Here is an 18,484-nt window from a genome sequence, read left to right as displayed (position 1 = left end):
CAAAACCCTTTTGTTGAGCCCGAGATAGGGCTAAGACCAAGACTTCTCTGGACCACCCACTTTATTTATTAGGTCCAAAAGAAAGGGCTGGGAAACTGAGGAAAGCACAGACAATGAGCAGGACCTTGGGAGTCATTTCGAGGACGTCTCCAAGTAATGAATCAAGCCAATTTAGTAGAATTGTCTTATCGTGAAGACATGGTAGGAGCGAGATTAGGAATAATTTCTGCAGCTGCAGTCTCTGTCTACTTAATTGATGTTTGAGCCAAGTGTCCGCAGCTGTGGCCTTATCGTGCCTTTTGAGGTATCTCTGGCCTCACAGGCTGCTACAGGCCTCAGCCAGGACCCACCGGTGATTCATAGAGGTTCACTTTCTGTGAATCAGCTCCCATCGCCAGGCAAGGGCCTAGGCCTAGGACAGACTCACAGATAAACATGGAAAGCCAATTAGTTAATTTTAAATCCTGCTTAGAGCCACTGGGTAGAGGTCTCCAACAACATACTATTGATATTTTAATCAGGATTGCATTAAATCTGTATAACAATTTTAGAAGTATGGTCTTTTTCACTATATTGGTTCTTGCCAGAGAAGGAGGGATATCTTCCCATTTTCTGATACCCTCTTCAATTTCTTTTTTCAGAGTACTGTAGTTTTCAATGTAGAAGTCTTTTACTTTTTCTTTTTTTTTCTTTCTTTTTTTTTTATACTATTGTGAAAGGTGCTGTTTCCCTAATTTCTCTCTCAGTGAGTTTGTTATTTGTGTACAAATAGATTTTGAATGTTGGCTTTGTATACAGCTACACTACTCAATTTGGTTATTACATCTAGAAATCTTTTGGTGAAGTTTTGGGGGTCTTCTAGCTAGAGTACCATGTCATTCACAAATAATGATAATTTAATTTCTTCCTTTGCTAGCCTTATTCCTTTTATTTTTTCCTCTTGTCTAATTGCTCTGGCTAATGTTTCCAGAACTATATTGATTAAGAGTGGTGATAGTGGACATCTTTGCCTTGTTCCTGAGCTTAGAGTAAAAAATTTCAGTTCTTATGCATTTAGTATGATGTGAGCCATTGGTTTGTCGTAGGTGGCGTTTATCAGATTGGGATAATGACCATCAATTTCATTTTCGGTAAGTTTTCATCATGAATGGGTGTTGGACTTTATCAAATGCTTTTTTCTGTATCTGTTAAGATGCTGATATGGCTTTTGTCCTTGACCCTGTTAATGTGGTGTCCTACATTTATTGATTCATGTATGTTGAGCCATTCCTGGATCCCTGGCGTAACTCACACTTGGTTATGATGTATAATTTTCTTGATGATTTGCCAGTATCTTATTGAAGATTTTTGCATCTATGTTCATTAGGAATATTGGCCTGTAGTTCTCTTTTTTTGGATGGCTTCTTTTTTTGGTATCAGGGTAATGCTTGCTTCCAGGGATGAATTTGAGAACATTACTTCCCTTTCAGTTTCATTAAAGAGTTGGAGAAGTAGGTGCATTAGGTCTCTTCTAAATTTCTTATAAAAGTTGCCAATGAATCTGTCCAATGGGCTTGTCTTTGCTAGTAGGTTTTTAATTATATCTTCAATTTCATTGACAGATACTGGTTTAGTTAGAATCTTTGCATCTTCTTGATTCAGCTTTGGTAATTAATATATATTTAGCAATCTGTCCATTTCTTGTGTGTTTTCCCGTCTTATTAGTGTAGGCTGGTACAAACACTGCAAGTCATTGTGGACATTCCACAGAAAACTAAAACTAGAGGTTCCAGTTGACCCAGCTGTTTCACTTCTTTGTATCTTGAAAGAATTGAAAGCATCATACCACAATGATAAATGTACACCCGTGTTTATAGCAGCACATTTTGTCATAATAAAATATTGGAAACAGCCCAAATGCCCATCAGTCACTGATTAAGAAGATGTGGGGTTTTTGTACAATAAAGTACCGCTCTGCCATGAAGACGTATAAGCTTGAGACGTTTCTAACTAAATGGATGCATCTTGAGATGATACTCTTTAAGTGAAATAAATTGGACACACATGTATAAATACTGCATTGTTTCTAGGGGATGAGAAACCAAAAGTGTAAATAAAGACCAAAATGTTTAATAGGTTTTGGAAGACAGGAAGGGGAACTAGGGAGGGGAAGGGGAAAGAGAAAGAGAAGGAAGGGATAAGAAAAAAAAGAATGGAAGGAAAAAAATAAAAGCTTTTAAAAATAAGGAGGAGAAGACGGATTGAAGAGGGGGAATGGGAAAAAAAGAAGCAAGATATATCATGTACAGATACAAATTCCCTTTGATGAATGATATCTATGTATATCTAAAATGTACCAATAAAATAAAACCATCCCTCCCAAAATAAGTAAATAAAGGACTCACTTTTGCCAGAAAGAAAGGTCCTGCATAGATTGAACAGAGGAGAGTTTGGTAACTGAAAAGGTTAGCATTAAAAAGTAGCCAAGTGCTTTACATAAGGACAATAGGAAAAATGGCTTCAGGATGTGTCACAAATCTGCACCCTCACAGGTACAGAGGTGCAAGACTATAAGACTTCGACTTGAGAAGTGAATTCCAGGGCACCGCGATTAAGAAGGGCCACTAGAGAATTGGATTGTTGGAATTCTGTTCACACTGCTCAGGTATCTAGGCATTCAGAGTTTTCTGCAGCCACTGCTCAAGGAAGCCTGGCTGCTGCTTGAACTGGAAGCAGACCTTAGAATCATTTATGCGGTGCTGATTTTACATGCTTGAGGAATTGAGTGTTGTAGGGTATTGGAGGCTTCTACCCAGATTTCAGAAGAAGGTCTGAGAGGCCAGACATTTTACCTCTGCAGTATGTGAAGCTGTGAGAGCGAAACCAGAAGTGCATTGAAAATCCCAGAAAGTTGAAGAAACCAGAAAAATGAAATATCTGAGGAAAGCTGGAAGGGATGAGTGAAGGTAAAAGCTGTGAAGACTACAACCTAGTGTCATAGGGACAGGGCCACCCAAGCCATTTGGAGTTTGCATCTCACCACATCTTCCCCTGGGTGCTGTATGTGAAACTACAGGATTTAACTGATGGTACATGCATGATTGTCCTATCTTGTAACTTGCACTCCAAGTGATACGAACTAATCTAATTATATTCATTGGTTTTGGGTTTTTTTTTTTTTTTTTTTTTTTTTTTTTTTTTTTTTTGTGCCTTTTTCCTTTTTATCGGTACCAGGGATCGAACTCAGGCGCTTATGACGCTGAGCTAAATCCCCAGCCCCTACTCATTGGTTTTCTTACTAGTAGGGTTAATAAAAAGTCTGTAAATACACTGGATCTAGTTGCTTGAATTTGAATAATTACTGCCCAAATACAAATATTAATAGTGAAAAATTAATGCTATTCACACTAATTGAAAAATTAATACAATAATCAACAAATTTATTTTCAAGTAATTTGTTTCCGTGACCCTGAAGAAACTGTATTATGATATCTGCTAAATCAATATCTTCCTTGTTATTATAATCAAAGTCCTCCCCCACCCCTCCTCCCAGAAATGGTACAGATTCACCTGATAAGGTAGTCATGCATGTACCACTGGTGGTTCAGGCTGATGGAAATGATGAAATTTAAATCAGAACCACCTGTCAGTGAGACATTGAAATTACAGCCTGTCCTGAATGTGTTAATGTTTGGCCTGCTGAGTTTCAGTCTTGCTTTCCTCTGTTTTATGTCGCCTATTCCTCCTTTGTGGAGTGGGAGTGTCTTATCTTTTTGCAATGCATGTCTACAGTGTATATCTTTCTTTTTTATTTTTAGTTAATTTTTTTGGAGACAAGATCTCCCCATGTAGTTTACCTGGCCTTGAACTCACTTTGTAGTTGAGTCTGGCCTTCAACTCATGGCAGTCCTTCTGCCTCAGCCTCCTGAGTGTTGGGATTACAGGAATGCACCACAATGCCAAAATCTTTTTTTATTTTTCAGGGATGGATACTTAAGAATTTGCCTTTAGTCTCAGAGGAGACTTTGAATTTGAACTTTTTAGCAGTGTTGGAACATTTAAGACTTTGATGATTTTTAGAGAAGGACTAAATGCATTTTGCATAAAGAGATACATATGAGCCTTTTGGAGGCCAGTGGTAGAATGTTATGAATTTAGACCTAAAAAGGACCTTCAAAGCTTCATGTATTTGGAAGGTGGTTGATTTATAGTGTTGGATAGCTGGCTTGCTATTGGAGGGTGGGGTCTGATCAGAGGGCATGGGTCACCAGGGGCGTGGCTTGGAAGAATATATTCCCCACCTTGCTCCTCTGTTCTTGGTCCTCTTTCCAGCTGCCATAATAAGTAGAATTCCTCCATCCATGCCCATCCACTCTGTCTTCCTTCCTTCCTTGGACAGCAGCTCTGCTCACCTTTATACCACCAACCTGGCCTTCCTGCCGTAGAGCCAGCTAACTGTGGACAAAACAAAGTGACCCAAAATAAACTTCTCCTCCATTAAATTGTGTGTATTTGGGTATTTTGTCCCAGTGAGTAGGGAAGGGACTAGGAAAGTGGCTTAAGACACATGTCCTTTTGAATTGGAGCCAGCTGAGTGTGGACTGAATCCTTTTAAGATGTGAATCAAATTAAGCCTGTCTTTGTATTTCTCTTTTCTTTTGGTTTTCTGAAACAGTCTTGACATGTAGTTTAGGAGAACTGGTTATGTAGCCCAGGCTGGCCTCCAAATTGTGGCAATCTTACTTTTTTTTCTTTTCTTCTTGGTACCTGGGATTGAACTCAGGACTTCCCATTTGCCAAGCAGGTACTTACACCACTGAACTAAACCACTGGCCCTTGTGGCGATCTTCTTGCATCAGCCTCCCAAGTGCTGGATTACAGATGTATGTGACCACACCCAGCTTCACATTTCTCTTTTAAGTCAGGGAGTTGGGTATTGTGTCCAGGAAAGACTGACTAATAAAATTCTTAAATTTTGGAAGTACTGACAAAAATATTCTAAAAACATGTTCTACTCCTGCTCACGCCAAATGTGATGTTCTAGATTTATTAAATGTAACTCCTGATATATGCTAAAAAGTTACATGTAAGAAAGAATATACAGATAAAAGAGTATCTTTAGGTAGTTGAAACACTGTTCCAGATGACATTATAAAAAGAAAGAATGGTATATTATAGTAAAAATAAAACTGTCATAAGCAATAAGAAATGAAAAGCACAAAGCCAACAAATTATTTGTAATGCATATGCTTTTCTCTTCAGACTCAGAACATAAACTAGTCACACACACACACATATGTATGTATGTATCAAATCCCTTGGAGGCATTGCTTTCCCCACTTCTCTCTTTCCCAGATGCGTATCCCAGTGAGTGTTACTCAGAAAGCTAGCAAAGATTTAGAGCAACTTAAACCCACTTGTTCTGTTGCCTTTGTTGCCGTGTATTGATATGGAAGCTCAGATTTAAAGCTCCTTAGATGTTTGTCTGTTCTTGGGGGTGGGGATTTAGCTCGGTGGCATAAGCGCCTGCCTTGCCAGCAGGCAGTCGTGAGTTCGATCTCCGGTACCCATAAAAAGGAAAAAAAAAAGATATTTGTTCTACATTGAAGCTCTGGCTAGCATAAACCTTTACATAGGTGTCACTGGGGCCGCATTGGCCTTCATAAAACTCTTTTCATGTATTTGTTGAGAAGTTCTGTTGTTTCCTTTGTTGGATCATTGTTGCTTGGGTAATAGGATATGGAGGAACAGGTAGCATCATTCAATCATTGAATAAGTGTTTATTGACATATACTATGTAACCTTGATACTGTTTTATGCACTAGAAATAGTAGTGGAGAACATAAATTTTTGCCACAATGAGGCTTATATTCTAGGGCAGGTGACCAGGTAGACAACAAAATGTTTATACCATTGAAATATCTACAGAAAAACCTGTACATGAAATCCTGTCCTTGTAATTTTAATATTTAGTCTGTGTGGGTACAAATATAAACAATACCCATAACAAAAAGGACGGAGTACTTGAAGAATTTAAAACCAGTTTGCCAAAAAGTTCTTAGTAGCTGGTATAGGGACTTTGGGGTTTGTCTGTTTGTCTTGCATTTGTAAATGGTATAATAGGCAGCTATTAAAATATTGGTGTAGTTATATATTTATGAACATGGAGAGAATAAGTGGATATATTTAGCATGATCACAATATGGGTAATATTCTTGCTGCCTCAGATTTCAATCCTGAAAAGGGAGTTACAGTAGTGTCAACCTGGGCTGCTGCTCCTGCTTATTCACTGCATCTGTGGTTTGATGACTTACCTAATGGTAAGTTTGGGAGGAACTGGCCATACTTACACCCTTCTTTCTGTTTAAAACCGTCTAGTGTCTAGTCCAGTGGTGGCAAATCTATGGCATGTATACTGTAGTGGGCTGTTAATATCATTGAAAGCTCAAAAAGTTTGCATATATAGGGGCAAATTAGGAGCATAAGCAAAAAGCAAAAACAAACAAACAAACAAAAGCCAGGGCATGATAAAATCATCACATGCTTACCTGTGGTTGACAGTTTTGAAATTATTACTTGCTTATCTGTGTACCACATACTTGAGAAATGTAACCTACCTTATACTTGAGAAATACATTCCTTGTTATTCATGATTAAGAAATCCCCAACTGACCTTATCCCTTTCCCAGAAATAAAGGCTAAGACCCTGATTGGCCTAGACCACACCAATCAGTGAAGGTTATTTTTAGAACTAAGCTTATCCATGTAAGTATGAGGTTCACCTCAGACTTACTGGGCACCCTGAGCAGGGTGTCCCGTCACTTGCAGCTCTCTCTACTACAGAGTTCTTCTGCTTTCTCTGCATTTGCCACACTTTAAATTTTCTCTTTGCACTGCATTAGTCTTGACTCCCCCATTTTTGCTGCAAACTCTGCTTTATCATTCTTTACCAGAGTAATGGCAAGGACCGGAAGAGGTGAGAGGTTATCCTGAGAGACTCCTAGCTATCCTCCCTCCCGCTCCCCACCAGCACCATCACTGTTTTAGTCTTTCCTGTGGCATTAAATGATTTTTTACTTACTTGTCTTAAGTTACTTTAGCATTGTTGAAACACAGCACCCCACATCTGCAACTCTGAGAGGAAAGGTTTATTTTGGCTCTCAGTTTATAGGCATTTCAGTGCATAGTTGGCTGGCTCCAAGACAGGGCAGCAAGGCAGAAGAGAAAGAGTTCATAGCCATAGCAGGAAATAAAGGATGATGGAGGGAGACACCCTTCTGAGCCACACCTCCAGTGATCCACCTACTCGGACCAGGCTTTCCCTTACAAATCACATTTAGCTCTAAACTCAGTGAAACTATTCCATTCATGAGTATCATGTCCCCATGATCCAGTCATCTCCCAAAGGCCCTACCTGTGAGCACATGAGGCTTTGCAGGGAACTCTAGATAGAAACAGTAGCACTTCATAAATAAGTTGTGCAGAGCCTGCTCCTATAGGGAAAGGCCTACCCCTGTGTAGCATTAAAGCATTCCTTTTGGGGGTTCACAGCAGCCCTTTTTGACTTGTAAACCTAAAACTTCTAATAGTAGCAACAATGACATTTTGTTTTGTTTCCTCATCTTGTTCATAGCTGTAGGCATGCAAAGAGTTGTCAGTTTTGGGGTGATCTCTTTGGACACTTTAGAATATGATCATATTTGTATCAGTCACGTTTACTAGAGAAACAGATATAACACAAGATATACAAATATTTATGAGTTTACAAGATTGGCTTACAGTGGCCAATCACAGAGTCACGTGTACGAGTACAGAGTGTCTCTTTACACACTGGAGACTGAAGGATCCAGTCCAAGATCCAGAGTTCACTGCAGTGTCCTGGGGGAGTCATTATCAGGAAGCTGATGGGTCTGCAATGGAAACCAGGAGATGACATCCAACTGAAGATGAAGACGTGAACTCCTCTGAAGAAACAGAAGCAGATTCATCCTTCTGTATTTCCTCTACATACTATCCAAGTGACAAGCTAACCTAGGTTGTAGAATTGATGAGTTGATTTAGTTAAGCTTCTCTTCCTCAAGTTGACACAATCAACCAACCATCATGCTATTTTATTTAATTTTACAGATATTTAGAAATTTTTCTGTATGTATACATAGGAAAAAATCTAGAAAGGTATTTGTCATAATTTTACAAGAGGCTGGTAGCGTTAGGTGCATTTTTCCCCCTTTAGAATTCACCGAATTCGTTAGGTATATAATTTAGAAATAATGAAACATTTTAAATCTTCAAAAAATTTAATCAGGTCTGACTTTCCATGTAGAAGAATCAGTCCTCTTTATATAGGAGCTTTAAGTCTGAGCTTCCGTATCAACACTGCATGGCAACAAAGGCAACAGAACACGTGGGCTGCTTTTTAAAAAATTTTTTGTACGCTTCCTGTTGTGTCTTTATTGGTATCTTAGTGTTTTGTAAATGTATCCTAATTTTTATGTATGTTAACATTTTACAGAAAAAGCTACAAATGAATACAATACCACAGAAGATTGGAGTCTTATTATGGACATATGTGACAAAGTTGGAAGCACTCCTAATGGGTATGATACTCAGTGAATATTGAACAGTTTTATTAGCATGTGTGTTTTTCATGATGTAACTTTGAAAGGACACTGAAGTCCTAATTTTAAACAAACTCTTTATTTAGCTAAACTTTTATTTTGTTTGTTTTTGTTTTTGGGTACCAGGAATTGATACCAGGAATTGAACTCATGATCTCCCACATGCCAGGCAGGCACTTTTGCTGCTGCGCTAAACCCCTTTCCCACTAAACTATTACTAAACTTCTTACTTAACCGTTTACTGTTGGGAGATATTAAGTAAACAGAGCCCATAGACTGGGTTTATAAATCTTATCCTGAAAGAACAAGTGGAAGAAAGTTCTTAACATACATAAAAGCTTGACACGACAGGGACAAATGTTAACAATAAATAGATTAGTTATTGGACATTTCCCTGTGACTTAGACATGTATGAGAACATTCCATTAATGAATAAGTAAATACAATAGGTAATGTCATGAAAAAAAGGAACTGTAAAAGCATTTTTGAGGCGAATGTAGAAGTTAAACTGAACTGATTATATTCTAGAAGTTAAGAAAGTGATGAAAACATTTAACACTCAGGTTTTCATAGTGCATTCACATTTGTATGTGAATCTTCTAAAATTACATAGCTATTTCTTTACAAGCGGAGGATAAGAAGAGAGTTTGTATGATGTAATTCTTTTGTGTCGACTTTCTATGAGATGTGTCTGTTTCAGAGTATATAATGATTGCAGCAATTATTTTCAAAGTTCTGTGAGTCTGTGAACAAAAGATTGTGTAAAATCATTTTATAGACTTACTCCTTAACAAAGGAGAGTTTCTGGGACTTTATTTTTTAAGTTATTTGGTTAGGAATATCTTGTAATTTAAATGTTTGAGTTGAAATTATAAAACAAAATATGGGGCCTGCCTGGCAAGTGCGAGGCCCTGAGTTCAGTTTCTGGTACAAAAAAAAATTCCAACAATACTATCTGTACTTTTTTCTTAGAGCAAAAGATTGCCTGAAAGCCATAATGAAAAGGGTAAATCATAAGGTTCCTCATGTTGCTCTACAGGCATTAACCGTGAGTAAAAAGTTATGTTATTTGACCCAGTTTTTAGAAGTGCATTTATTCTAGTATTTCAACATTTGCATATTAACTTTTATTGTTGTTAATAGCTTCTTGGGGCTTGCGTGGCAAACTGTGGAAAGATATTTCATTTGGAAGTATGTTCCCGTGATTTCACAACAGAAGTACGTGCTGTGATAAAAAATAAGGTAAAGTTTAAGAAGAGAAGTAATTTAAGTCATTGTAAAAAGCATGTATTGTCATCAATTAAATTCTGTGTAATAAAGTTAAGGTGAAGTTACTTTTAGGTAAATTAGAATGATTTAAACTTCTTGTTCTGAAATTTGATTTTTAAAAATCGATTGTACCAGAAACAGTTTTTCTGTCCAAAGCATATATACTGTTTATAGTAGCTGTCTTTATTGAGTTCTAGTGAGTAGTCATTTCGTTAACCATTTTATGTAGAGTGTCTTATTTGTACAGAACAGCCTTGGGGAGAAGTAACTTTTCCAAGGTCATGTAGCAAGTAAGATGACGTAGCTGAGATTCAGATCTAGATTTCTGTGTCTAGAGACTCCAACTTCTGTAACTGCCATTCTGTATTGATCCCCATTGCCCTTGGTGAGCAAAGGAGATCTTTATTCGGCAGGGAGGTCATCATAGGCTTGTCATATTTCTTTGTGACAAAAACATGAGTGTTAGTGGCAAAAGTCCCTGAATTTTAGTAAAATTGATGCAAATTTCTTATAACTGTTGAGAATATTAAGAAAATACAAGACTAATCTTTGAATATAAAAGATGTTATTATAGCAAAATTTAGAAATCAATGTTCTAGCAAAATAATTTTACCTAACACAACCATATCTTAACAGGTAGATAGATATCTGTCTATTACTCAAATAGACTAGTGATTGCTGGGCTTTCTTTGGAGTTCATATAATTAAAAAATTTTAGTGGTAATTTTCTTTTTAATTAAATAATTTAAATATTTCTTTTAACTACAAGTTTTTGGTTTTTTTCTCTTTCTTTTTCTTTAAAAGGCTCATCCTAAAGTGTGTGAAAAGCTGAAATCTTTAATGGTGGAATGGTCAGAGGAATTTCAAAAGGACCCTCAGTTTAGTCTAATATCTGCAACAATTAAATCAATGAAAGAAGAAGGAATTACTTTTCCTCCAGCAAGTTCTCAGGTAAGAAAAGTATTCAGATTGGCGGTTGGCCTTACACGTGTGTGTGTGTGGGGGGGGCACTGTATAGTTTAGGCTCGCCTTGAACGCACAACAGTCTTCCTGTCTCAACCTCCCAAGTGCTGGGATTACAGGTGTGCACCACCATGCCTAGCGCTGGTGCTGTATTGTTTTGAAGGTATGAATGTTATATAAAAGCTAGGCAGGGAATGTTCTGATCATAAGTCATTTCCATTCCTCAGGTGCCTGTCTAACGTGGTGCCTTACATTTAGTAGACATTCTAATTGTTTTTCTTCCACATAGTAGAACTTTGAAAAGAGAATATGGCATAATTTATCTGGAATCATGTGAAAGGCTTAGATGTATAAGGTAGCCCTTATGTTAAAAAAATTTACGGTAAATTTGAGGGGTAGCAGTATATATATATATATTTTTTTTTTAAAGATATGTAAATGACAAGGGATAAAGGTACAAAAATTAGATGATATCTATCTTGTCATCAAGGTGAGAGGGAGAGCCATGAACTCGGATGGTGAGGTAGTGAAGAAGTAGAATTTTGTGACTTAAATATGTTTAATATTATTAGAGTGCAGTGAAGAAGAGCTGGTGGCACATACCTATAATCCCAGCATTAGGAGCCTGAGGCTGGAGAAATGCCATGAATTCAAGGCTAACCTGGGCTGTGTAATAAGTTCAAAGCCAGCCTGACCTATGTAGTGGGGGCAGGGAAGAGGAGAGAGAAAGGGACAGAGAGAGGAGAGAGAAAGAACCAAATAGAGTGTGGTAGTAGTAGTACGGGAGAAATGACGTGAAAAAATTCATGGGATTTAGAATTGCTTGTTGAAGAGTAAATATTCCTAAAATGAATCGTTACATACATGATGAGTGGAACTAGAAATTTATCTGGAGAGATAGGGAATCATTTTAGTCAGACAGCTAGAGGGATAGGGATAATGACTCACAGAGTGGGCTGAATTTTTAGGTTTCTGGGAGAAAAACACTGTATCTTGCTTGGTCTTCTTTTCAGTGCTTTTTGTGATCCAGTTAATATTAGGTTGTAGGCTAAAGAAAGAGACTAACGAAGGGGGTTCTGTATTTCACTTATTTTGACTATAAATGAAAGAGACAAAGATAATTCAGTAGCTGACCAGGCCTAAGGAAACAGGTTGAGTTTCTAAGACACAAGGTGAAGTTTTAAATCTGAGCAGTTCTGGAAATCATCTTTTATGAATGTCCTCACACAGTATGGGCAAAAATATGGTGAATGGAACTACTGAGTGCGATCTAGTGAAAAGATGGGTATATAGAAATATATTACAGTGTGTCCTCATGCATCTTATTTACCAGTACTGGTATTATACATCTTATTCACCAGTTCTGGTAACATACAACTTCTGGCTCTTCCCCAAAGTCAAAATGATCATGAAAGGTAAATGTTTTCAATTAATGCAGAACATCAAAGCAGCGCAGAAACTAGCAAGATTGATGCATAAGTGTATCTGAGGGAGAGGGGGTGTTTTATGGAAGAACACTAGTAATATGTCTTTACTGTCACTAGAATTTTAAATTTAAACATTCCCTGTGTCTTTAAATTACATCTCATACTTGTAGAACTGTGTTTGCCATCCCTGCCTCTTCTCTCTCTGCCCTTCAGTAATCATGACTTGGGCTTGGCACTGCTCCTTTAGCTCTGGCTTAGCGGTCATTACCTCTCACTGAGCAAGAGATGTTGGACAGCTGAGCCCAAGAAATACAATGAAGAAAGAGTCATATTTATTCACTCCATAAATACTTAAGTGCTTTGTGTATGCCAAGTGCCATGTCAAATACTTAGAGTATGCGAAATGTAAGCCAATTCATGCCCTTTGTGCATTTATAATTTTTTGAAAGCTCTTCTTTTAGTACTTGAAAACAGCTACTTAAAATTGTCATAAGCAACTTCCCTTTTTAATGAAACTAACATATCAGTATTTTTTTTTTAATTGGTACCGAGGATCGAACTCATGACCACCTGCTTGCAAGGCAGGTTCTTATGCTGCTGAGCTAAATCCCCAGCCCCTCATACCAGTATTTTTTAAAGTTAGCTTCTGCGAGTAATTATAGAGCTTATGTTTTCTTTGAAAGGATAGTTATGTTCATTTTACCCATACATTTACAGACTGTCTCTGTTGCTGCCAAGAATGGTACATCATTGAACAAAAACAAAGAAGACGAAGACATAGCTAAAGGTAAGATCAAGCATCTATAATTTAGTATTATTCAAAGTATCCTCACCAGACAATTTTATCAAAATAAAAATTGTAATAAAACTGTGTATTTTAGTTCTATCTCATATAGAAATTAGAATCTTAAAATTAAGGAAAACAAATGTCATGATGTGAGATGGATTTAATTCATTTTTCCTCTTCACTAATATATATTTAGTGATCAATCTTTTAGAGATTATTTGTTACCTTTTTTTTAATGCCACAGTTATGAGTCAAGAACAGAAGAAATATGTTCCTTGTTTGTCCTATATGAAAAGCTACCCATATTATAATTTCACAGTCTGTTTGCTATAAAAATAATAGCTGCTCTATACGGCAGTCTGCTATAATAAAGCATGAGCAAAACTTTACTTTAAAAAATACCATGTTTTCCTGCTTTCCTGAAATTTAAGTATTTAGCATTTAATTGGACAAATGAAATATTCCCTGGATTTATTAGTAAATACAGTGGCACCTCAATTTATGAACTTAATTTATTTGCCATTTTGGGGAGATGCCTGCTTTTTTGTCTGGGTGGAGAAGATGGCCATGGTTATTTCTCCCCTGATGTAGAGTTTCAGATGAAATCAAAATTTTGCCAATTGCTTTTGTTTGCAGACTAGAAGTTTTCATGAACTGAGGTATTGCTGCATTACATTATTGTCTAACGTTTTATTTTAAAAATTTTAAAAGACAAATCTGGTGTCTTAATTTTTTCTTTTTAATTTTTCCAACTAGCTATTGAATTATCGTTGCAAGAGCAGAAACAGCAGTATACAGAAACAAAATCTTTATATCCATCTGCAGAAATTCAGTTAAACAATAGAGTTGCACGAAAAGTGAGAGCTTTATATGATTTTGAAGCTGTTGAAGACAATGAACTCACCTTTAAACATGGTGAAATTATTATTGTTTTGGATGACAGGTATGTTTTAAATCTTTAATTATGGAATATTCTGAATTTTTAAATATAGTATTCTTAATTGAGAATCTCAGATATTCAGGTCTTTGACTTTCAGTATATTTAAATCATAATAGGACCTTTTTGTATCGTAATAATTTTTTCCTAAAATAAGAGAGTAAATAATGCAAGTTGCTTATTCTTTTGTTAAATTTGCTAATGAAGTATCTTTTATGTCTTGGATGAAAGATGTATTAAATAATACTGTTAGGACTATGATTGAAAAACACATAAATATTCAGTCATCCAGGTAAATTTACATTGGGAGTATACCAAAATACTGGTAGAAAAATATCAGGAAGAAATATTGGTATATTATATTGATCAAAGCAACCAAAAGCTATTCTTTACTCTTCGTTGATTCTTAACCTACTACTAGAAGTCTTCATACAATTTCTTAGTCATTTGAAGTTGTAAGAAATAATATATTGAATCTGAACTCTATTCTTTACTAAGCTATAGCTGCCCCAGTCCTTTTTAAAATCTTGGTAAATTGGTTAAGATCTTGGTAAGTTGCCCAGCATGGGCTCAAATTTGTAATCCCCTGCTTCAGACTTCCAGATTAAAGGTTAAAAGTGTGAGCTACCATACTTGGCTTTACTTTCACTGTTAAAAGAAATTAATAAAAATTAATATGAAGAGACCTGACAGCTTGTTGCTATGAACAGAGATTACAAATGTATTTGGTATCCATTATAAATAACTCACTGAGGATATACTAGTGTGGTTTTAAATCAGAACATGTAATGGTCTTTCTTTGCTGCAGTAAATATTTATTGTGAGCATATTATGTAATAGACTATAATACAAAATGTATGAGGACACAGTTCTCTTTCCATCAAACCTGAAATAAGGTCAGAGTTAAAATTACTGTACAGATAATTATATGAGAGAGAATGTGGTTGCAAAAAAAAAGGGTACTGCTGGAAGCTAAAAACAGAGTTGCACTTGGTGCATGCATCTAGGAAAGACTGATTCAGAGGATCCATTTTCAGTTGAACCTTGACTGATTCTGATAAAACAGGAAATATTTTATAAATAATTGAAAATGAGAAAAGAAAGGTCTCAACACAGTCAACATAGTATGTTCACTGAGAAAATAATCTTCATTGTCATAAAAAAATTTTTAGTTTTTGAAAACACTCATTTGAAGTGGGGCACACGATCCCTAAAAGAATAAAGAAAGGTAAAGAAGTGATATGCTCCAAACAGGGATAGTCTATAAAGTCCCAGGGTCATGTTAGTTAGAATAATTACCGAAGAACTTTGGTTTATGCTTTGTTTTGTTTTTGTCCGAGACAGAATTTCACTGTGTAGTTCAAGCTAATTTTGAACTCACTTTGTAGCCCATTATGGGCTTGAACTATAGCAAGCCTTCTGCCTCAGCCTCCTGAGTGCTGAGATTACAGGTGTGCACCATACACTTGATATGGTCATGTATTTATAAAATGACACATTAATAAAAGAAAACTACAAAATGAGTATTTTAAATCTAATATTCAAATTTTGAACATTACTTTTATATAATAAAATTTTTTAAAATAAATTGATGTTCCCAAGTTAAATACAGTACTAATTAATGGCACAGATACCTCACTAGGTCTGTGTTGCCCTGTGCTGTGCGGTACTTAGCCTTCCTCTTTTTTTCTGTTGTAACCAGAAAAGAAAGAGTCTTTCTTATAGTGTCCCATGATAGTATTTGGCTTTCATGTGGCATTAGGTACCTGTTATAGTCTATGACTGACAGCAAGTAGAGGATTCTATTACTATGCTATCTCATGTCTTTTTCACTAACGTCCATTTAAAGCATAAATTTATTAAATAATTTAGAGCTATAAATTTCAATTAAGACTATCACTTCAAGAGATACCTTTTTATTTTGTAACTGCTAACATAATTCAGCATACATATATAAGAAGAGGTGAGTGATTACTGTCATTTTGATAATGGGACACCCTTGCTGTAGTTATACTTACATGTTATGTCTTGGTTTGAATGTTCTATTTGATTAGTAATCACTGGTAAGATATTAAACACAAATGTAGACTTGAGGACTAAAGTTAAATGGCAGTCTTAAGTTATAAAGAAGTCCAGATGACTGAAAAATGACTCTCTTCATTGATTTTAGATTTCTATGAAATTAGAAGTGTAAAATTAAAATATTCACATGAAGGATGTCATCCCATAAAAATATGTCATTCTTCAACCTCAGTTTGAGAAACCTGAGTTGACTAAAAAAGTGCACATTTCTTATTATCAGAATATATTAAGCCTTTCAACTTTCTACATTTTTAACTTTATCTCACCACTCATTTTGTTCTCTATATAAGCATTTCAAATGATTGTGGAAATCTTACAGTTCCAAAAATGCCTTGTTCTGATTAGGCTTCTGTGGCCTTGTACATTTAGTTCTTTGCTTGCAAAGCCTTTTCAAAGGAAACAAAAGCATTAGAAAAGAACATGAACTTCATTTGCAAGAAAAATTTGTGAGTCCAAGCTTTAAAAAATTTGGTTTCTCAAATTAAAAGAGCATTTTAAGGAAAAGACCCCCCCCCCAAGATTACAAAGATTCCTAGGTTTGTTTCTATTTCTGTTTGTTGTAGAAATAGCAGTTTTTTTACATAATTATTTTATCTATAAAGTCATTTTATTGTTAGCCATTACAAAAGTCAAGAGGTGATTTTTTTAAAAGATCACTCCAAGTTTTCAGTAATCTTTGAGACCTAAACTAGATGGAGGATGATCTTGGAACTGTAAGGAACAGTATGAGGCAGAGAACAGCCAAGACCACCAGGATTGTGTAAAGGCAGCATGGCGGGGAATTCAGTGTGCCTGGGTGTAGGCAAACAGGGTGAAAAGACCATCTGTAGGGAGCAAAGAAAAGCCGGCTTTTTTCTTTCTTCTTTTTTTTTTTTTTTTTTTTTTAATAGGGCTTGAAAGAAGACGAGGGGCATTAACCTGAGATTTTAGTAGACTTCAGTGGTTGAAGTTCTCTGACTGTCTTGTGCCTCAGTGGGCAAAGTCTTTGAGGCATCCACTATTTAGTTGCCTTCAAAATGCCTGGGTGTTTGGAAGATTCCATGCTCCATCTTATCTCTTTTATGACATCCTATGTTTGTCAAGGGCCCAACTGCTGAGCTGGGAACAGTGTCTCTGCTTTCTACACAGATTAGGTACTTGGGAAAGTCATACCCAAATCAAACCTTTCTTTTACTTGGATTTTTTTGTTTTTTGTAATCTCAAAGTGCATTTTTAATTTTATTTTTGCCCCTCTATTTCCCTAGTTTTAATCTCCTTTTCATCCTGGTAAGAGCCTACTTAATCTTGAAAACCCACCCATCTCAGATTTTTATATTCTCTGAGAATCCTTTCCTTCCCTGCTTTTAGCTCCCAGTAGAGTTAGATCTCTGTGTTGCTACAGCTCCTTGAATATATGTATGTAAGACCATTTTTTATAATGCATGTTAAGTATTTTCTTTATATGTATCTCTCCTGCTAGATTCATTGATTGTAAAGAAGGTCAGTGCTTTCCTGTATGGGAGGAAATAGGAAAGAGAAAACAATTCCCACCAGATAAAGCAAGATAACCTGTTTTTAAGGGAAAATTGAGACACTGCACATGGGTTTTAGATTTCTTCAGGACAGAAAGAGTATGTTAACTTTGTAATTTCAGTGCCCAGCAGCAAAGTTGTATCCTTGATAGACTTTACCCTATTTTTTTCAGTACTGAGGATTGAACGCAAGGCCCTTATACTTTTAAAATTTTGAGACAGGACCTAGCTAAGTTGCCTAGAATTTGTACTCCTCCTGCTTCCACCTTCCAGAGGGCTGAGATTCTACGTGAATACTACCACACCCAGTTTGTCCGTGGTAGATTTTCATAAGTATCACTTAGTTATGGTTTATTCTTTTCTAATATAAAAAGTTCTAAATTTATATGCTACATTCAAAATTTTACTTAATTATTAGATGGTTTATGTTAAATTATAGTGAGGGATTACCATAATTTAGAAATCTAAAGTTGAACAATAATGGGGAAAGATTGGGGACAACCTAATGTATACTGACATTAAATGTGTGTCCATGTTATAAAGAAGATAAGCAAAATCTGAAAGTACTGTTATATGACATTGAAAAGATCTATGCAGATGAGTATCTATGTGTATGTATAAGAGTCTATATATACTTAGCCAAAAATACTACAGAAGACTACAGACTGGCAAAAAAGCTACACAACAGCTTTATGGTGGTGGTGCTAGAAGGTGGATGTGAGTTTGTGACTTACAGCCACTGAGAAAGAGGACTTCAATGTTACTTACCTTTAATTTTTTTAACGCCAGAATAAAATGTGGCCAGTGATTGATTGATTCTAAATTTAGGTATGGGAATATGGATATTGTGTTTGTACTATTCAATATTTTTTATTAAATTTAAGAAAATCACTTTTACATATAGTTGGGTT

The 18,484-nt window shown here is 36.0% G+C and overlaps 1 protein-coding gene across 1 annotated transcript in view; it reads left to right on the top strand.

Moving 5' to 3' along the window:
• Positions 1-18,484, top strand: part of Stam2 (signal transducing adaptor molecule 2) — a 47,553-nt gene that overhangs the window by 11,769 nt on the left and 17,300 nt on the right. Inside the window, exons 2-7 of the mRNA XM_063259091.1 lie at positions 8,492-8,576; positions 9,570-9,645; positions 9,741-9,839; positions 10,671-10,817; positions 12,974-13,043; positions 13,800-13,986. Coding sequence (XP_063115161.1) covers positions 8,492-8,576; positions 9,570-9,645; positions 9,741-9,839; positions 10,671-10,817; positions 12,974-13,043; positions 13,800-13,986 — 664 coding nt within the window. The remainder of the gene's footprint in view (positions 1-8,491; positions 8,577-9,569; positions 9,646-9,740; positions 9,840-10,670; positions 10,818-12,973; positions 13,044-13,799; positions 13,987-18,484) is intronic.

Source organism: Cavia porcellus, unplaced genomic scaffold (genome assembly GCF_034190915.1).
Source record: "Cavia porcellus strain 051 isolate PalLab524CR breed Dunkin Hartley unplaced genomic scaffold, mCavPor4.1 scaffold_12, whole genome shotgun sequence".
NCBI lineage: Eukaryota > Metazoa > Chordata > Mammalia > Rodentia > Caviidae > Cavia > Cavia porcellus.
This window is presented reverse-complemented; position numbering and strand designations above follow the sequence as displayed.